Source organism: Nipponia nippon, unplaced genomic scaffold (assembly GCF_047370975.1).
Source record: "Nipponia nippon isolate SJK-2023a ecotype South Korea unplaced genomic scaffold, ASM4737097v1 scaffold_11, whole genome shotgun sequence".
Taxonomy (NCBI): domain Eukaryota; kingdom Metazoa; phylum Chordata; class Aves; order Pelecaniformes; family Threskiornithidae; genus Nipponia; species Nipponia nippon.
This window is the reverse complement of record NW_028262302.1, coordinates 19594582-19615142: the sequence shown is the minus strand read 5'-3', so window position 1 is coordinate 19615142 and position 20561 is coordinate 19594582. Positions and strand designations below refer to the sequence as shown.

General features: G+C 40.2%; 2 protein-coding genes and 1 non-coding gene across 9 annotated transcripts in view; 1 reads left to right on the top strand and 2 right to left on the bottom strand.

Annotated features, from left to right (window-relative positions):
* The first annotated feature begins 86 nt into the window (after window positions 1-86).
* On the top strand, window positions 87-20541 carry MOK (MOK protein kinase). Of its 7 annotated transcripts, none has more exons than XM_087747740.1 (12): window positions 87-384; window positions 6495-6609; window positions 8413-8502; window positions 10099-10169; window positions 13913-13991; window positions 14507-14555; window positions 16862-16962; window positions 18109-18210; window positions 18636-18809; window positions 19043-19154; window positions 20116-20316; window positions 20403-20541. In XM_087747740.1, the coding sequence occupies exons 1-12, from the start codon at window positions 129-131 to the stop codon at window positions 20481-20483; spliced, it is 1431 nt and encodes a 476-aa protein (XP_087603866.1). In that variant the 5' UTR covers window positions 87-128; the 3' UTR covers window positions 20484-20541. The 7 variants fall into 7 exon arrangements, with proteins under 7 accessions (XP_087603866.1, XP_087603865.1, XP_087603867.1 ...); XM_087747739.1 differs by lacking the exon at window positions 16862-16962 and adding an exon at window positions 15484-15662; XM_087747744.1 differs by lacking the exons at window positions 87-384; window positions 16862-16962 and adding exons at window positions 1696-1816; window positions 15484-15662.
* Window positions 504-577, bottom strand: TRNAI-AAU (transfer RNA isoleucine (anticodon AAU)). Its single transcript has one exon. It is a non-coding gene; the product is annotated as a tRNA-Ile (tRNA).
* WDR20 (WD repeat domain 20) overlaps window positions 20462-20561 on the bottom strand; it is a 52851-nt gene continuing 52751 nt past the window's right edge. The window contains exon 5 of the transcript XR_015702334.1: window positions 20462-20550. The gene's annotated coding sequence lies outside the window, so the exon portion shown is untranslated. The remainder of the gene's footprint in view (window positions 20551-20561) is intronic.

Below are 20561 nucleotides of genomic sequence, written 5' to 3'. Positions count from 1 at the left end.
CCGCCGCGCCCCTGGGGCGGGGCCGCCGCCACCGACGGCGGCCTCGCGGGGGCAAAAAGCTTGGGGGGTGCGGCGGGAGGGGCGGGTTCGCGCCCGGCGAGCGGGGCCCGGGGCGGGCCGCACGGGTGATGCGGGCAAGGTGTGCGCTCGCCTCTCGTTCTTGCTCGCTGGGGTTTCGCCCGCCCGCGGGGAGTAAGGCGGACGAGCAGGCGGCAAGCGAGCGTGTGCCATGCGTGAAGGGGAACACGCGCGGAAGGAAACCCGGGCGCGCTGGGGCCGCCCGGCGTGGCAGCCGCCCTCGAGGAAGTGGGAATCCGCGCTCTGCCGGGGTCGGCCCGGCCTCCACCCGCCGCAGGAGCGCGGTCAGTGCCGCAGCCGAGCTGGGTGAGCCCCCGCGGCGGTGTCCGTGTGCGGGGGTACCGCGCGTGTTCCCCGCGGGTGCGGCGGCGGGGAAGGCAGTCGCTGGCAGAAACTGAACAGAGTGGGAAAAAAGAAGACATAACTGGCCCGTACGGGGATCGAACCCGCGACCTTGGCGTTATTAGCACCACGCTCTAACCAACTGAGCTAACCGGCCGGCTGGAGTGTGTTTTCCCCTCGGGGGTAACTAACGGCAGCGGTGCGGAGGGGCGCCGGCCGGAGCGGAGCCCCCCCACGCCCCCGGGGGCGCCCGCGCCGGGCCCGCGCGGGTGGGAGCAGGCGCTTCGCCCGTCCGCTCGGCCAGAAACCGCCCGGCCTCGCCCGTAGTGAGGGCACGTTCACGGGGTGACTTCACCTCTCGGTCAAGAGGCTGCTACTTCCCCAGGTTTCCTAGGGTATGATTCCAGTTTCATTTAATCAAACAAGATACTTATTTCGGGCATTTATTTTAAAGCATTTACTCTTCTGGGCTGTTTACTGCACTGTCAGGCTCTTAGTTTGCACGGACAAATGATTCACCTTTTCCTAGTATTTTGCTTTTTACTACATACGCAACATGTAAAAGACACCTTTTCTTCTCAGCTTCGAAGCCTACGTTAAAAGCCATTACGTCCGTTTAGCAAAAGGCAAACGCCAGCAGGGAGGGCGCGCACACCTCTCCCAAGTGCCGGTTTTGGGGACACCGGCGAGGGGAACGAGGTGAACAGGGCGCGGGGCCGCCGGCCAGCCCCTGCCTCTCCCTTACCGCCGGTACGGGCTGGAACTGGGGGCGCGCACCGCGCTCGCCTCGGCCAGCCAGAGCGCAGCGCAGAGCTGCAGCGGCCGCGGGGAACCGCTAGGGACCAGGAGATCCCCAGGGATCAACCCCAGCTCGCCCGAGCGCTGCCGGGACCCAGCGCCCGCGCCGGCACCGGCCAGGGCCGCCGCCGCCGCCGCTCTCAGGGCGCGCTCGCTCGCCGGCCCGGGCCGAGGGCTGCGCACGCCGGCCCCTCACCAACGCAGGGCTCACCGCCCCCGGGCCGGCGGAGCGCGCCGAGGAGAGCCCCTCCACACGAACCAGGTACGAAGCGGCGGGGCGAAGGCGCCAGGCCGCCACACGCTCGGTGGCCGAAAGGGACGGGGCACCCGGCCTCCCCCCCGCCGCTCCCGCCTGGCGAGCGGAGGCGGGGCAATTGAGGCGGCCGCCCCGGCGCCGTGCCCGCCGCGCCCCAGCCAGCGCGCTCCCCGCCGGCCGGGCGGCTGCAGTGCGGCTGCGTGGCCCGGCGGGGCGGGGAGCCGGAGCCTGCGCGGTTGCCGGGGTGACGGGAACACAACATGGCGCGCTGAGGGCCGGCCCCGGAGGCGGTCGGCGGTCGGGAGGGGGCCCGGCCGCTGTCGCTCACCCCGAGAGCCGCAGGCGAGCGCAGGATGAACAGTAAGGGGGTGCGGGGGAAAGCCGCGGGCCCGGCTGCGTGTGGAGGCCGCGGGCAGAGGGCCCTTCCTCAGGGGTGGCGTGGGCCCGGGCGCCTCTGAGGAGGCCGGCCGTCACCGCGGCCGAGGGGGCCGGGGCCCCGGCAGGGAGCGCCCGGGCTGAGGTGGTCGTAGGTGCTTTGGTAGTCCCTGGAGGCCGCCGTCACTGCGGCCCCTTGCCGGCTCCTGGATCTCCCTACCGAGACCTCAGATGCCAGCGCCGGTCTCTCTCTGCACAGCAGCCCTCCTCTTCAGCGGGGTGCTGATAAATCTTTCTCCCGCTCCTGTGAAGCAGCAGCCTGTGTGTCGTCTGGTCTCTCTACGTACTTTCTCAGAAATTGCGAAGTTTTCTCATTCTTTCTTCTGCAAGCCTTTCCTTCCATTACGCAGCATCCTTCTTCAAATCACCCCGTGTCACATCCTACACGTTTGCCATCTTTCTGAATGGGATAGTTATGTGCCACGGCCTTGTGACAGTGGCTGAAGCTGAACTTGTTGCTTTCTTCCTTTTTTTTATTTCTTTCTCTCTTCCCACGTCCGTCAATGTCGTACTTAAATGTCATGGCTTTTTCTTCCTCAGCATCCCGGCATCTTTGCAACAAAATATCCGCTCTCGGCTTTCCTAGTGTCCTGTTTTGACTAGTGTAGTGCTATCTTTTCTGTCATTTGCATTGGATTCTTTAACTCCAAATGACGATTGATTTTCTGTGCTCTCTAGTCACATTGATACGGGTGTAGTCTTTGAATTCCATCACTTGCCCATAATTTTAATTTACGTTCTTAATTTCCTGGGTCCTGTAGCCTCTTGCACATTAAACTGTCCTTCTGTTGAATGATTACCTCTCTGCCGTTTTCATGGCCACTTTTTTGGTGTTAGAGTACTTCAGCTTGCTACAACTTATTCTTCCTAACCTTAATCTGCCTTTTTGCTAACTATTCTAAGCCTGAACACCTGTGTGTGCTGAAGCAGAGGGGAGGGAAGGAAGAGGTTAGGTAATACCGAGCTTGTTATGGATGCCATGAAAGAACTGCTAACTGGGGATTAGGTCTTTATTCTTTAATGTTATATGCAAGTGTAATTACAAAGCTGTTTGTTTAATTTCATCCTCCGAGCTTGCAGTCTTAAAATTTTAAGTTAAAAATCTGATAAAATTTTTAACATTTCTGTCATTCTTCTTCTTTTAGTACTACCAACTTTGGGTAAACTAACCAGTAATTAGTTTTGTTTTGTAGCTGTAGTAACTTTCATAGCTTAAAATTGACAGGCTTTGACCTGACTGTTCTCTTTCAGTCTGTGTTTGAATTTCCTTGTTTTGTGGTTTGGTTGTTTTTTGGGGTTTTTTTTTGCCACCTGGTCACTTTGGAAGGATCAGTTATGTGGTACTGAAGTGGATTTTTAAGAATCCAGAAATATTGGCTTGTGGATGCAAATTCAAAATTTGTATTAAATAGTTAGTACATTTGAAGTCTAAATTTTATTTCTTCTTATTCTATATAAACTTTTGTTATTATTCTTACAATGTCAGAGTTCCTTTCAGCTTCTCATTAAGCAATAACTAACTTGTCACATGATCATTCTAATTTTCTCCCTAGGAGAAAAGCTCTCATCTTCAGTGACCTGTTTTGTTGAGAGTTTACATGTTGATTTTATGCGTCAAAGAGACATTTCAAATAATGCAATTTTCATTACTGATTCTGTACTTTATTCAATCAGTTGAAATTATTCAGGTCTTTGCTGTCATTTTTTTTACCGGATGGCTCTCTCTTAAGTGCTGGGTTAAAGCCTCAGTTGTTTGTTACGTGTGGGTTTTTTATTTTGTATATATAACACTCTATTATAAAAATCAAAATAACAAACCTTACATGCTTACATGAAAAAAGTCTTTAGTGCTGTAAGAATGTTTTAAAGCGTGTAAAGAATTAACTCTTCTTACGCTATTAGAACTCTTCAGTTTAAAATAAAAAAAAAAATCAAATTATTTTGAGCCCTCCACTGTCACCTGGACTTCTCTTGTAGGAGCAAAATACATGTATAGAAGAAAATATAAACAAAACCAAATTATATAAACATATACTATCTGGCTTCTTTCTATATCTAAAAATATTTTCGATGAATTTGTACAGTAATGCTTTCCCTGTGTTTCTATGCCTAAGTACCTTCATTAACACCTATGGCTGGTATACCATAGATATTAAGATTTTATTTTCAGATCATGTAATTTGCATTCTTTTTTATGCCAGAGAATCAATTACTTACATTTAAGAAGAGAAAAATATGGGATTGCCATTTATTAGAATCAAAGCGTACGTCAACAAATAGCTAATATTCTTTGTATCTATCTGCCTTGGGTATTTTTTTGCCACAGGGACTGGCTCTGGCATTATATGAACGGGTAATGTAGCCAGGGTGTATCTAACTGATTGGAGAGTATCAGTTGCTACCAAAAAAATCCATTGACACTTTTTCTTTGGAATTCTGTAAGAGCTGGATTTAAATATTCTGCATTTATGATCTCCATCTTATATTTAGCTGTCTAGATTGGAAATTAAAACTTAAGGCGGGGGTAAAGAGCATGGTGCAAAGTGTGATTTCTGCTGATAAAGCATGTTACTTGCTCAGTCACGTTGCTTAGTGAACGCCGAAGGCTAGGGATCACATTGCTTAAAGCGCTAATTGACCAGTTATCAAATAACAGCCACATGAATTAAACAGTCTCACGGTCTCTTCCCTATTTTGGAGTCTCTGTTAGAGATTGCCTCCTTTACCCGTAATGATTTTCAAATCCCGTTTCTGCTTTTAAAATAGTTCTATATGTAAATTGTCTGTATAGAGTGCATTAGATGGTGTCATTGATTTTAAATTACTCTGCTTTTTCCTATTTTTCAAATGTAGATGGTCTACATTAAATTAGTTAGTTTATGATCCAGCATGATGGATAATGATCAGAAAACATAAGCAGCAGGTGATAAAAATGGGAAGAGCAACTGACAATTCTCACAGAAGTGCTGCTACTGTATTGGAGAAAGAGGGATTTGCAAGGGGAAGGTTTCTACCAATTAAAATATAAGCATTTGGATCACAAGGAAAGGAAAGACCTTTTTTTTCTTTTTAACAGGAGTAAGTGTGAAGGTTGGGGAGGAGAAAAGAAATGAAGACAACACAAATTGATTGCTAGTTGGAAGACAGCATTAGAATGTCCCTGCCGAAGTAACTTTTCCCTCCGCAAAATTTCTTGGCAGGCTTTCTCCACTGTGAGGCTGTATTTATACTTGTAAATTAAACATATCTGGAAATCTTCTTGGACACAAAGAGCAACTGGCGTGAAATGGCCCACATCTATGCTAGTAAATTCTCTTATCTTCCAAAACAAGGCAGTAGGACAGGAACTGCTTGAGGAATGGCCTTAGAAGGAGTCCTCGCATCAGGCTGAGAAGGTGCCTAGGAGCATGGTAGTTGTCACAGGCCAAATCCATGCCAGGGACTGTTGTCACAGTAACTAACACAGACAACTACACTTCAGTGAATTTACTGCTATCGACATAGCTTAAAACTCCTACAGTTATTCTGACTCCCATAAAGGGTTCAATATCATAAAAGAGGTTTCCTATTCTGCCTCCCTCAAAATGACTGGGTTTGGATCTTTTTTAAATAATAAGACTATGTCAAAAGCAACAGCAGCATAAAGCTAACCAGAATTGGTTTTTGCTCAGATGAAATTACTGGAAGAATTATCAAGGATAGAATCTGTAGGTGCTAAAAATAAAGGGAAACAGGAGGACAAAGTGGGTGAAGGGAACCAGGCAGTGGGATTGGTAAGAAACTGTTAATCACAAAGCTGAAAGAGAATAAAGGAGGAAAGAAAAGAAACGTCAGTTTTGAAGGAAATTAGGAAAAGACTCAGAAATTAATATAAATAAGGCTTTCTTCATAACCCTTATGTTGTCTGCTTCATCTCTTAAAATTCTGCAGGACTAGAATTGACTGATTTTCACATCCTTTTGTTTGGTGCAGTTCATTATTAAAGCCAAGCATTATTTTTGGCCTAGTGCAAAACTCATATCTGAATTTAATATAGGAATAAAGCTTTAAAATCAGCAACTGCTTTGCTTAAAAAAAAAAAGGAAAAAAAAAAAACGAGAAACAAAAAAACCGAAAAAACATCCCAAAACAGCACCAAAACAACCAAAAAACCCAGGTTGGAACAATGACAAGATGCACTTGCTTTTCAAGGTAATTTTATGTTTCCAGTACAATGTAAATAAAGGGGTTTTTTTTTGGTGAAAGAAGCAAAGAATAAGTTGAGGTATAAGTTGCAGCAGGAAAAAGGTATGAAGTGCTGTGTGGAGAGGCATCGTGTCTCTGAGCAAGGAGGCAGCAGTTTATTGTCTAAGATTGAATTACTGTATTTTACTTCCAGGAATATAGATTTCTATAATATGGGAAGCAAAACTTCATTTGCTGTTATTCATTATATTTTCTCTCAAATAACTTGTGTGTTAACAAAAAAATCCTTTTACTTAAAAAAATTTCCATTAGAATTTAACAAATCAAGTATGGGTTAATATGCAGTCTTCATAACAATTTCTATTTTAAGCATACTGAAACAATGTATTTTTCTTTTTAGAATATAAACCAGTTGGTAAGATAGGAGAGGGAACATTTTCTGATGTTCTGAAGACACTGAGTCTTAGGGATGGAAAATACTATGCATGTAAACACATGAAGCAACATTTTGAAAGGTATGCATAATTAATCATAGATCTACAGAAAATCTTATTTAAATTTGGTGGGGAAATGTGAAATTAAGATTAGGTGAAGTTTTCTGAATACACATGTATTAAAAAGGTTTGCATGTGGTACAGAAAGGGAACTCTGCTGCTGATTATGCAGGGCCTTCCCATTTGGCATTGGGGTTGTTTCCTTGAGTACTCTAATTGATGTCATCCACTGCACTACGCGCTGCCTGGCCACTGGGTCGAGGGTGAAGCAAGAAGAATGAGGACTAAATAGTTGATTTCTGCTTTTCCAAATGCACTGAATATACTTGTGCTGTTTTTCTTTTTGCCATAAATAAGAGGAGGAAATGTCCTCCCTCTGGACAATACATTTTTCAGTCTTACTTTAAATACTGTTTTAATGCAAGTGAAAAACACTGTATTTATCCTTAGTCCATGTATAGCATTAGTTCTGCTTCGTATTTGCATTTATTTTTAATTACATCCATCAGCAAGATGCTATTTGGTCACAAAACAGGTGCTTTTTATCAGTTAGGTAAATAGAGGAGAGGGCTGTGTGGAAGTAGACATAGACTTGACATTCTCCTCCAAATATGTAAGTGCCAAACAGTGCCTTTTGGGTCACTGATTTTGTATTCTCAGTTAAATGTATTAATTTCCTAGTGAAATCAGTGGGAGTGACACATTTGTACATATGAAGTAAAATGGGACATTTTGCTCTTAGGTGAGATTTCACAATGTAACTCAGAGCTTCAGAGAGTAAGGAAAAGTGGAGCTCTGAAAAAATTACTGTAAGTTAAAAAAAAAAGAGAACTCAAGCATCTTCAAGTAATGTGGCTTCTGATTCTCCTTTGTGTTGTTAGAGAACTGTTGGTCCATTTATACATTGCCTACAACTGACCAAATTGTCCAATTTATAATCAGAAGAGTATTTAAACTAACTGCTTAGCTACATCAAGGGCAGATGGTATACAGTTCAGTGGTAGGGCATAATAAGCAGACTCTTTTTCATGTAGCATGTTTAAAACATCTTTTAGCCCTTTAACCCTTTGATAAATTGACAAATTCTTTTGATGAAATGCAGTCTTCTAGCAACAGATAACAGTGTTTTAAACAGAACCTGCCTGTACAAGGTATTTCCCCTAGTTTCAAATTGGAAAATATTGTTTTGGTGTTTAGCTTTAAGTCAGACTGTGAAAAGGTGTATGTGTCCTGTTCTGATCCATTAAATAGTGTGCAAAGCAAGTTGTTTCCTTCTTCCTCCCCAGAGTTTCTGTAGCATGTAGTTTTGTTGTTTATTAAAGTCTAGGAGGGAAACATAATAATTAAACAATAGTTGAATAGTGTCTATTTTTCATGTAAGAGGTTACCATCAAAATTTAATTTTAAATGTTAAATTTTGCAAGGCTAGATTGTCACTTTCAGCATCATGCTGAGCAGTAGTTGGAATGTATGCTACACCAGCACAGAATAAGCAGTATCATACATGCTATTATGCAACACGAAATTCCTCCCAGATAGCTCCTTGGCATGGTAACTGATGTCTGGAGCACAATACGTTACTACTTGTCTTGTTTGGTAAGTCCAGCTACTCCAGACTGCACAAAGGAATAAAGCCATTCTCCTGATTACTGATTTGCTCTATAAAGAAACAAAGCAGGCAAACAATTTATCAGGTCCTGCGTTTGAAAGTTCAATTACAGACTAAAGTGGAGTAGACGATATCGTGGCAGGGAAGAAAGACAATTCTAATCCAGTCCCTGATTGCAAGTCAGTCTTCCTCTTTTCTTTTTAATTCAACTTTAGTATGGAACAAGTGAATAATCTGAGAGAAATACAAGCGCTAAGGAGGCTGAGTCCGCATCCTAATATCCTTATGTTACATGAAGTTGTTTTGTAAGTATGGTACATTCATTTCTTTCTTCCTTATTCCTTTATTTGAACTATATTCAGTAACTTTTGGGTCTAGAGGCACTTAACCAGCTTTTTATTCCAACAGAAAGAAAAAAACAACGAATTTGTCAAATTCTGAAGTCTTCATGCCTTTTTTTGTTAAGAAAATCTGATGGAGCTCTCACTTTCTCTGGCTCTTTTGCAGCAGACCAAAAATATTCCAACCTCAGTATTAAAATTACAGACTAGATACATGTTTTAACCATAGCTAAACTTCATATCATAATATGTAATACTTGTTGGGGATTTCAACCCATGTCCCCTACCCAGTGAGTGCTTTAACTGCACAACGTCATGTCTGCTGGAGACAGTATTTTGGTAAGGCCCACTCAGAGCTTATCTGCTGGAATAGGCTCTGGTACTTCAAGGATCTTGGTTTGACTTGTCAGTTTGAACTAGGGATCCAAGCAAACTATCGGGCAGTATCATTTCGTAGGCAACTTTACAGACACCCCTTTGGAAATAATAGAAGCTTAGACCTCTGAATTAGGCAGCAGCTGAGCTCTGAATTTGGAAAGAGATCAATCAGTGATGAAGTTGGATTCCTTAGCCTCATTAGGCACTTAAGTGTCCTCTGGGGACATGTGCTGTCTCACAAAGAGATCAGGTTTTATGACAGCATTTACTCCATTACTGTGCGTTACACTTCATCACTGTGTAAGAGCAGACATATACTTCATTATTCAAATACTTGACACAAAACTTGTTGACTGCTCTAAAATATTTTTTCTTGCTCTTCAGCCTGTCTTATTCCTCTGCTCAAGGCCCTGGTACTATACTGTTATTGACAGGCCCGTTTTCTACAAATATATGGAAAGCCAGTAATCGTGTCAGCAGCTTAGCTTTCTGGAATTCTCAGCTTCAGCTGCCGTGTTGTTAACAAAGTGTAATCCAGATGGCCAGCCAGCTCGCTTAGCTCTTTCACAGTCTGTCTGCAAACTGAATTGCAGACTGTACCCTCAACCTTTTGCTGTCTGGGTTAATGGAACATTGCAGAAGGGATGTACTTTAATGCAATTATCTTATAAAAGAAAAACCGAAGACCTAAAGATGTCTGCCTCTGCAGGGCAGTGAAATGGAAAATAAAGTGTCAGATATATTATCATATTGTGATAAAACTGCTGTTGTCAGCAAAACACAGATTCCAGTCAGATACTCATTTCCATGCAATAGAATACTACTGGTGACCTAATTAGAAAGTATTTTCATATATGGTGTAATGGCTTTCGTATCTTTTATTGTAAGATTATATCAATTAATTTACTGGAAATTTCTTGATACTGAACAGTGTGATATGCTCAGAAAGCACGCCTTCAAATAACTTCATGGAGTAAATCAGTTAACTTTTGCAATGGACACTTTGGATACTATAAAGTAAAAAACTATGATACCTCAGACCCGAAGTTGAAAAACTTCTATGAGAAAGTATCAATTAAAAATGATAATGTCCATTTTAATATTGGTTAAACTAAGTACTTTTTTCTATGCTGTGTACAAATCAACATTTCTAGCTTAAAGTCTCCTTATTTGTTTCTTCAGTGATAAAAAAGCTGGCTCCCTTTCACTGATATGTGAACTTATGGACATGAATATTTATGAGCTGATAAAAGGTATGTAGCATATGCTTAAGAAACATACAAACCCTTCTTGCGTAGATCATAAAGTGGAATTAATTATTTTTCACTTGGTTGTTTGCCATTATGTATTCTAAAATTCATAGGGAAATTTTGTGCCGTACTGCTTTACTCTTTCTTTCCGGTGCAATATACCCACTTGTTTAAGGCATGGATGCATGCAGAAGGTTTCTCATGAGTCAGGTCAATGGCCATCTATTTCTACAGTCAAACTTTACATGAAGACAGGGAAACAACCTTGACTGCAAAACACAAAATAATTGCTTTATGTAACAAAAAGTACAACTTAAGTAGGTTCTTTGTTAGGTCAGGACTGTGACGATATAACAAGAAAATTATTCCCATTTGTTTCAAAAACTACTGAATCAATGACTAATGATTTTCAGTTTTTATATCTAGTAAAAATGCCTTTTACCAAGTTTTCTCTATAAAATAACATTGTTCCCTGAAACCTCCTATATTTAAAAATTCTGGAGCTATTTGTTGAAGCAGATGGGAGACCATAAAGCTTAAGGAAGAGTTCCTACAAAAAAGTTCAGAACAAAAGCTGATTTAAACCTAGATCCCATACAGACACCAAAGGAGCTGGATGCAGCAAATGAAGGGGCACTTACTTATAATTCAATATTAAAAGAGGATTTTTTTCTGATTAATTAAAAATTTGTAATGTCTTAACAGTTGGGAGATTCATTCAAATAACTGAGCCTGCAACTGTCATTCAGTGTAATAGACCAGATAAAAGGCTTGCTCCCAAACATTGTGTTAGTGACACTGAGTATTCAGATCTCTAACAAAAGGCGTAACCCCATTCCTGACTAGATAACAATTTGAGGTTAAAATACAGTTGTTTACTGATCACTGAAGGAGATGTGAATATTTGCTGGTTTTAATACGACATTTTCTTTTTCCAGGATAAATTTGTTAAGTTGTAAAGTCAGAGTAATAGCATATAGGAAGGGGTCCTCATTGGATAGTAAGTTAGTCCAGTGCATTAAAAACAATCTTGCATCTTCTCCTTCCAGGAAGGATGCTGTACTTCAGCTATGAAAAATCAGAATGTTTAGGTTTGTTCTTTAACTGCCTTTTTTTTACCTCCGAGTATTTGCTTTCATTTGGTTACATTTCTCAGTGTTTCTCTCATTCTTCTCATGTGAAAAAGCCTGCTATATTAAGTATTGTATACAGATGGAAATTAGTCTAATAGTTTCAGTATGTTCTGCTATGTTTTTTTTTTTTAATTTTAAAATACAGTTTTTATCAAATTCAAGTTTTCCATAAGAATATTGTTTTCCTGCCACTTAGTTTTAAAAACCTCCTTTTTTATGGCATGGTAAATCTGTTCAAAATGAAATCTGTGTTCAATTGTAATCTGAAATGCTGCAGTTAGGGGTTATCTAAACATTAATCTGGGTCTACCTGAACTTCTGTAAATTGCTGGTTCTTCTTTATGGTCTGGGCTTTGTGTCTGGACTGTGTTTCCCATGGCAGAATGTCTTTTTTTCACTTTGTACAAGGTGGTAGCACATGGGGTGGAGCTTGTCAATCATAGAATAAAATGGGAAAATGAACAACAGATTCCTATGGAGATGATCATAAATTAAAAAAAAAAAGGATGTTGATATTTTGAAGTATTAAAGTATTTCATTTGTGTCAAGTGTTTTGCATTTTTCAGAAATTAATTCTGGGGTTTCAAAGTAGACGTGTCAACACCACAATTTCCTGTGGGGCAGAAACAGATTTTTATTTGTGTTTTCCCCCAAACAACTCTACTTGGGGATTACTGCAAAGTCAAGACATGTAACGTGGCAGTCATTTTAAACAATAAATATGGCAAAAATTCCAAGTACGTAATTAAATTGAAAAATTAATCTGTTCTGAGCCAGAACACTTATCGACTGAGGATATCTAGATAACAATGGCAAGTAGAAGGAGCTCCTTTTGAATTTTCAGTGTTGTGATTTGAAGGAGTGCATTACTAATTTGTAGAACAATTAAATTGTGTTCGTTAGCAATGCTCTGTCACAAAACAGTTTTCAGAGCGTACAAAAGTAGTTACATTACAGATAATTTGTAGTCTTTTGTAAATTTCTACAGTGTATAGTAATGCAAATGCTTGTCATTTTCTGACTAGTCTGAATCTTGCAAAATTAAGTTTAATGTAGGTTCAGAACGACTTAAGAAAGCTTTAAGTTAGAAAAATTTAGAGGCAAGCATGGTTTGTACGAAATTTTGTAATGAAGAAAAACTTGAAGCAGGGGTTGAGTGAAAATGAATTTGTAATTTAACAAGGTGTCTGGAGACACTTCTGTAATTAGGAGAACAGTTCACTGTAATGCTACTAATGTGGAAAATTGATCCTTTTGTTCTTTTCCTTAATAAGCTGACAGATTCATGTTATTTCAATCAAGACAAGGCTATTTGTCTTTACACAAAGTCATAATACTCATGCTATTAATTTATGGTGGTATCACAAGTCATTTAATAACTGAAAAACAGTCTTGCCTTTTGTTTAATCAAGAACAGTTTGGTCATTTAAAGCGATGAAAAAAATATGGCTCAGAGAGGTGGTGGGGAAGATGCCTCAAGCGAAAACAATTGTAGCCTTATGCGCCGCCGCCTTACGGTTCGCTTCATCATTACTTCCAACTAAGGTTTCTCTAATAATAAATCTGAAGTAGAAGAGCATCTGCTCCAGATTTTACTAGTGACCTGTAATGAAAAAACAATTGAGCGTGACTTCTTTTTATGAAGGCCTGATTTTTTAAATACTAATAATAATCCAAGTTGGCTTGAATAGCTGCATTTTATAAAAGCTTTTCTACTATGAATGACAAAACCCCTGATGTTGAAGACACTCTTTATCTCTACAATTCCCGATGTAAATGGTACTCCGTTTCCAGTGCGTTGTTACCTAATGCGGCTCAGTGGATTGTGTGGTTGGCTGGAGGAGTGCTGTAATCACTTAGGAACCCAAGTCCTGCTAGCTGCTAGGACTTGCAGCCTCAATGAGTTAGTGTCCTGATAATCTCCCTCCTCCTCCCCAGCCAATTACTCATACTACTGTCATCAGGCAGATCAGTACCTGCTTTGTTTTTCAAAAATGTGATCATTTCTGCCTCCGTTGATGACATTGCAGTGTTACATAAAGGCATTACAGCAAGATTAAAAGGCCTTTGGAGCCTATAAAAGAAAAAAAGCTGAGTAGTTACTGAATGCTCTGAAAGATAGATAAATGTTGTAATTGTCACTGTTGCGCAATGGTAATAGCAAACTAAACTACATGGGTTAACCTTTAATTTGCAAGTCAACTGTGAATCACAGTCATTTAAGCATTGCAGTAATTTGAGGTGATTGATATGAATCTTGAACCTTAAGGACAGCTACTTTCTTTAGAGAGGAAATTAGATGTTTAGAAGTGAAATACTGCAGTTCTGTTGGAACTTGGGGAAACATACTGTGAGAAAAACATGCAGTAAAAGCTAAGGCAGATTACAGACTATTGAAATGACAGTTGTTAGCTGAGTTATTCTGGTGCATACTGAAATCTAAATTATGGCTGAAGTTGAGTGGAAAATGGATTACAAAGCGAGCTATAAATGACAGAAATAGTATAACTGAAAAAGGTAATATCACTGCACTATTGGAAGCTGAAGAATAATTTTTTTTTGTATTCTGTTGTTCACTAAAAAGGACTTGTACAACTTGAAATTTAATTCTAGGAAGGAGAAAGCCATTACCTGAAAAAAAAATTAAGAACTACATGTACCAGTTATGCAAATCTCTTGATTACATACATAGGTAAGAGACCTGGTTCAGCAACAAGCTTTATAGTAAATGCATCGTACATTTATTTCAGGGTCACCTCTAAAGCAGAGACATACAATTGTCTGGGGCAGCAGACTGCTGCAGGGAGAAAAAAGGCCACTGCCCAGGCCCCTCTTTGCCTATAGCAGAGCCCTGGGAGGCAGCAAGCAGGCAGCTCCCAAAGGAGCCCTAGAACCGGCTGCAGGAAGCCCCCGGGGCAGCGGGCGGCCCTGGCAATCCTGTGGCGGCCCTGGCAATCCTGTGGCGGCCCTGGTGAGGGCAAAGGCGGGAAGCCTGGCCTCCCCTTCCTGGGCTCGCCCTTTCCCCATTCCTGTCTCTGCAGCTGTTGTCTCACCATGGTGGCAAAATTCAATTTTTTTCACTATGCTGTTGATAAGTTTAAAGAAAGTGTTAGTTTCTTTAAGTACTTTTTTACAAATAACTGGACGCACTGACAATGTTTATCTTTTTACTGAACTCTTCTCTCTGGTGTGTTTATATTGGTACAGAAATGGGATATTTCACAGAGATGTGAAACCAGAAAACATATTAATAAAGGTAATTAATTTTTTGTGAGAATATTTAACTGAAAGTGAAGTATATCAGTATTTTTCTCTTTACTCTGAGAAGGTAATGCTTCTTCATAAATAAAAGTACATTTAAAAAAAAATATATAGACAGTTACTTATAATACCGTATTCCTGATGTAGAGGAATGAACAAGCAAGTTTGTTATTGGCTAAAACCTGAAATGAATCAGATGCATTACAGCCTGCATGTGTTCCAATCTAAAAACCCGTTCTTTATCCTCTATTAATTTATATTTCCCATTCTGTGTTAACCTAGAAATAAGTGATAGGGATCAGTTCTGCAGCCCTTTCTTTCTACATTCAGGTCCTATGTTTAGTGGAAGTTATTCATACAAAAGAGAGCAGAAGGTATTAGCTTTCAGAAGATTTCTTCACTGAAGTCTGTTCTCCTGACAGTTGCAGAATGTTATTTTGCTAACGTCTGAAAAGCAAGGATTTTAAAATTTAAGTTTATGAAATGTTATTTTCTGGAGATAAATTTTTCTTTTAAGTCTTAGAAGTGTACAGGAGAAGCTGTTACAAAGAGGAGCCAAAGCCACCTATTATATCACTGCTAAACACAAGAACTCTAAGAAAATAACTTAATCCAGGTGTCCCATTTAGCAGTCTTCCCTTCAGTAATAGTCCATATGCTTTTCAATTAACTCTTAGCTCTTTCTTTTAATGATGTACAGAACGGTATTTGCACATATGATGGGACACAGGTATCTTCAAGCCTGGAGCTACTTGCTATTTAAATGCAGTTTTACTGCTGTAATACCACCCCTGGGATTTCTGAAATTTTATTCTTAAAGTAATCTGTGATTTCTTTTATGATGACTACTTCACACGTTTAAGGAAAGGCTTCGCTTGAATATTTCAGTGTTTCTAATTTGTCAAAATACTTTATTTTTGCAGCAGAATACCCTGAAGTTAGGAGATTTTGGATCTTGTAGGAGTATCTATTCTAAGCAGCCACATACAGAATATATCTCTACACGCTGGTACCGAGCACCTGAATGCTTACTTACAAATGGCTACTATAGTTACAAAATTGATATGTGGAGTGCTGGCTGTGTTTTCTATGAGATCACAAGGTACAGTGTTCAGTGGAGGGTCTTGCTTATTATTACTCAAGACAATCAAAGGTAAATAACTCAAATAAGGAGCACGTGGTATGGGCAATATGATCTTTGTTTCCATGGTTTTGTGGAAACTGCTTCTGTGATTCGTCTGCAGGGTTCATGAGGCCGTAATCCTGTCTTGTCTGGCAGTCTCGTCACCCTATGGCAGGCTAGTATTAAAGCAGTGGGATGTTCAAGAGAAGATAGTACCAACAAATATTATTTACAAGTAAAATAACATTTTTGAACAGTTGGTTGTTTTGTTGGTTGTTTTGGGTTTTTTTTTTGTTTTTGTTTTGTTTTCCCATTGGCTTTATATTCGAGTTTGGTAAAAACGTGTTTTCTCTGCTTCCTCTCTGAATAGAGTATGGCTTGTTTCCTGTCACAAGCATCGCTAACTGTCCTCAATCTTGTTAAGGCACTTGATAGTAAAATGTTTCTGCCTTTTTTTCACTTACTATTCTGCAAAACCAGAGGAGATTAGAGAAGACACTCCCTCTGATTTACTACTTTGATTTATATTACGGTGTGTTTAAGACCCTTGTGCCAGGACCTTATGTCCTGGAATATTTTGAAGCCGGATTCTGATGAAGGAAGAATTCAGGAAAACGTGGATTAAAGTCCTTTAAGCTTTTCAATGATGATGAAACTATAACTCAAAAAATTTGTCACTGGTCTTCAAGAAAAAAAAGGAAAAATAACCACCATGAGTATTTCTCCAGTATCTTTGTGCCCTAGCAACAGCAGCAGTTCTTCTTTATTCTCCTCCCACACTGCTGTCTCTGATATGCAACCAGGAGTGATAACATTTTCCTTGCTTCTTTCCTCCTCCTCCACATGGCAAGTGCAGCTGCTGCCATCACCATCACATTAAATGACAACCCTTATGCTTTGCCTGCTAACTTGTAGAAACAGTTCTACTTCGGTCAGAAAACTGTTAACAGAAAAATCCCAAATGTGGCAGTTCTCTTGCAAAGTAAATTGGGACCAGAAGCTTTAAAAATGCCGTGTTTTTCCATTTCAATTTGAATCAGGTGGGCTTTGAAGTTTGGCAAGAAAATTACACGCTGCAAACTTAAGTTTTCTTAGGGCAAAAAACCTTACAGCTATTTCCTCATAATTTTAGCTTAATGTAACAAATTTCATTCTTTGCAACCACTGCACATTTTCAGAGACCTGATAGATGTGTTCAGAGAGAAATGAGGGATGTTTATTGGAAATTACCGAATGAAAAAAGATACAGCCTTGCCAAGCTAAAGGAAGTTATGGACAGGTTTGTTTCTTTTTAAGTGCGCCGTGCAGTTTTTGCTGTTGAACGTTTGCATAAGCCTTTATGCTTTACACCACATTGTGTAAGAATTTTTAGTCTTTTACTCAGCTGTGCTTATCTTTCAAATCTTGCTCTTCCTCTTTCTGTTCCTTATAAATCATGGTTCCTGGATTACATTGTTTTGTGGATTGCACAGTTGTTCTTCCCTAAGTTATAGCTTTGCATTTAGAGACAGCACATTTTTGTACTTCACATAAAAGCTACTCCCAACTGCTTGTCTTGATATAGCTGCACAACATCAATCAGATCTCTTTTCTCTCCTTCCTCTACTCAAAGCTTTATAAAGACATTCAGAGAAGTATGCAGCCAGCTGTTTCATTGAATTTGCAAACAGTGAAAAGAAGTTCCCCCCTTCTACAAAGTGGGCTGAATGTATTGCTTTCAAGAATCATGTGGTGCTGCTGAACTGTTTCTTAAATTATAAGCCCAAGGAAATGCTCTGCTAACATGGAAAAAGGCAACATGTGCAAGAAACAAATGTTAGTGAACCTAACATGTTAAGTCAGATTGCTCTATTGATAACAATGTTTTCAAGGACTCTGTGCAAGTTTTATATTAACTGAGGATCAAGCTCAGGAATGCCGTTCAAATTACCATCTTTCCAGTATTGCTGCTTGCAAAGAACCTGTGTGTTAGGAATGGAATGTTTCTTATAAATGTGTATTTCTATGTGCATACACAACAAGAGGGACTGCTTGACTCTGCTGTCTTAAAATGAGGAGAACACATTGTCTTCTGGGATCTGCCACTCCACTGGAAGAAAACACAATCCGATATCCATTGCCTTGCACCAGGAGGGATGTTCTCTTTATGTATTTTACCCCAAACCTGTGAGGAGAGGGCAACTACAGGTTTCTGTTTAATAACCCAAACTACTCTCTCCATCCAAATATGCAGTTGTATGAATCTGCTCCTCACATAGACATGTTGTCCTTCAGTTGTTGTTGGGTATTAAACTGTCCACAAATGAATAATTCTGAAATGTATCTTCCTCATAAATGAAAGTTTTTTAACCGAAGTGGCAGCTATGCCGCTTAAGCTAGTTTAATTGTGTCTTCTCTAGTGCTAATACCACCTCTTACCTTGCAGTTTTCAGCCTCTCTTTCCTGGATCTAATGAGCTGGACCAAATTTCAAAAATCCATGATGTTATAGGCACTCCTGCTAACAAAACTCTCCACAAGTTCAGGCAGTAAGTATGCACTCCCATAGTTATTAATCTCACTGTTTAAATATCCACAATGTAACCGTACAGCTGCATGCGATTTCTGCTCGGGGAACCACCACAAAAATCTAAGCCTGTTGTGACAACTGCTGGCCAAAGAGCTGTGTCTTCCGTCCCTACCCAGAGATTGCCATGCATTCGCGATCCTCGCAGGCAGGGCAGAGGAAATCTGAGCCTGTCTCAATCTTATTTGGCCTTTTATTTCCATAGTGTCTTTAAGGCCAATGACAGAAGTTGTTAGGAAAGAAAACTTCTTTTTTTTTTTCCAAATATTGCTTACTTGTCCCTCATAAATTATTCTCATCTGATTTAGGTAATCATTTTTTTCAGTGAATTGTAATTCTCTCTGAATATGCATGAATAACTGTTTGTTCTCAACTTGCTTAACACAGGTCAAGAATTGCAAGTTTTGATTTCCCCTTTAAAAAAGGAAAAGGAATACCGCCTCTTGTGCACAATTTGTCTCCCAAAGGCTTCTCTCTCCTGTATGCAATGATAAAATATGATCCTGATGAGAGAATTGCTGCCCATCAAGCATTACAGCACCCTTATTTTCAAGAACTCTGGCAAGTGACTTCAAATCACTTCAGTCTTGAAGACTAAAATTAAAAAGGGGGGGGAGTGCTGTGCGCTTATTATTTAAAGTGGACTGAACTGAAGTTTGCTTACGGTGCTAGTACTTAGCTTGCAATACAATGAACACAATTCAGTCAACGTAATTTTTTGCATTGAGTCCAAACTTCACCTAAAGCACAACTGATGTTTTTCTCTTTTTCTCCTTTTTCCCCAAACTTTTTAGGGCAGCTGATACACAAGCTTTGGCCATGCACAAAAAGTTAAGGTTACTAGGAAATACAGCAGGGCAAGTACCTCTGCGTTTGTGGCAAATTTCAAAGGAAAGTCAAAGACAGGTAATATTTAAGTGGAAGAATAGTCAGCCCATTTAGAGAAAGTAATTTGTGACACTGAGCTTGTTAGCTAGAAACAAATGTTTTACTTAAGCTGATTACTTGGTTTTATTCAGTCTGCCTAAACACTGATCTTTATTGGGTCTGATGCGGTTCTACCCCCAGCAAGCCCTGAAAATCATGAGGTAGAATTTAGAAGCTGTGATGCCACGTAATCCCTTCAGTAGGTGGCTGTAGCAGTTGCTATTACTGAGAGGGTCGCTTCCATGGTTTTTTTAAATATCTTCACCCTCTTCTTTAGCTGTTTGCCTTTGAGTTAAGAAGTTGTACAGATGAAGCTGTAGCAGAGGCAGAGAGTGTGCTTTTGCCTTTTCAGGCCTTCAGTCTACATTCTGAACAAATAATTTTTTTTTAATGTAATTATCCTGTATTTAGATGACATCTGGGAAAATCCTAAACTTATATTTGATACTGGAAATAAAAAAAAATCTGATTAAAAATTCTGGCAACCTAAAACTTTGTTTATATTCAAGCTATGTGAAAAACACTCAACATGTTCACTCTCAAGGGTTCACTGTATCTGCAAGGTGAGATAAAAGTTAGTACTACATGAAAAACTCTCAAATAGAGGTTTTTCTCAAAAAAACTAATTACAGTATAAAAAAAATGATAAATTCTTTTCTGCTGTGCATTTAACCTTGAAAGCATGAACTCTCCTTCCATAGGAGCAGCCACTTTTTCCACCAATTTAGTTCTGGGGTTCATGACTGTGAGCTTTGTAAGAAGTTCCTTCACGAAAAATAGCAAGAAACATCAAGTGAAGTAGTAATTTTTAAAAAAGAATTAGCTGTAGTAGTATTTGGCGGCTGTTATTTTTTTTCTGATTATTTGGATTTTCTCTTTTAATTTTATTCCTTAAGATGTTCTCAGAAAGAAATTGAATCTTGTTTATTTATTTTAAAAGCATTCTCTTAGGAAAGTCCAGGAAAAAACAAAACAACAACATGGACCTCCTCGTGGAGAATTACCAAAATTAAATCTCTCTGGAGTAGCCAAATTGACTTCCTGTCCTACTCCTACCTTGCATTCAGTTTTCCGGGCACCTAAGGAAAGTGGTGAAACCCCTGTGTTACAGTCGGTTAGATTTATTGGATCAAATATCGAGGTATAGACTCTAACTTGCTCATTGAAGTGTCATAGCAAAATGTGTTTTACAGAGCGTATTTCAAACTTCTGTTGTTTCCTCAACAGTCCAAGAAACAGAAGGCACTTAAGTCTTCCCCGAAACATTTCCGCTTACCTGCTATCGAACGAAGAGGAGGAGGTTACTGACCGCCTTGTAAAGTATTTGGAGCGTGAGGAAAAGAGCGAGCCAGTCATGCTTCCGTTGTTAAGAGATCTAATGAGAAC

Excerpts from the sequence above, each read along its gene's own strand:
- MOK (XM_087747739.1), top strand. The coding sequence starts at position 129 with ATGCGGGCAAGGTGTGCGCTCGCCTCTCGTTCTTGCTCGCTGGGGTTT. Across the intron at positions 14,556-15,483 it reads CAGAAAACATATTAATAAAG|CAGAATACCCTGAAGTTAGG; the intron begins GTAATTAATTTT and ends TTATTTTTGCAG. Across the intron at positions 15,663-18,108 it reads GTTTTCTATGAGATCACAAG|TTTTCAGCCTCTCTTTCCTG; the intron begins GTACAGTGTTCA and ends CTTACCTTGCAG.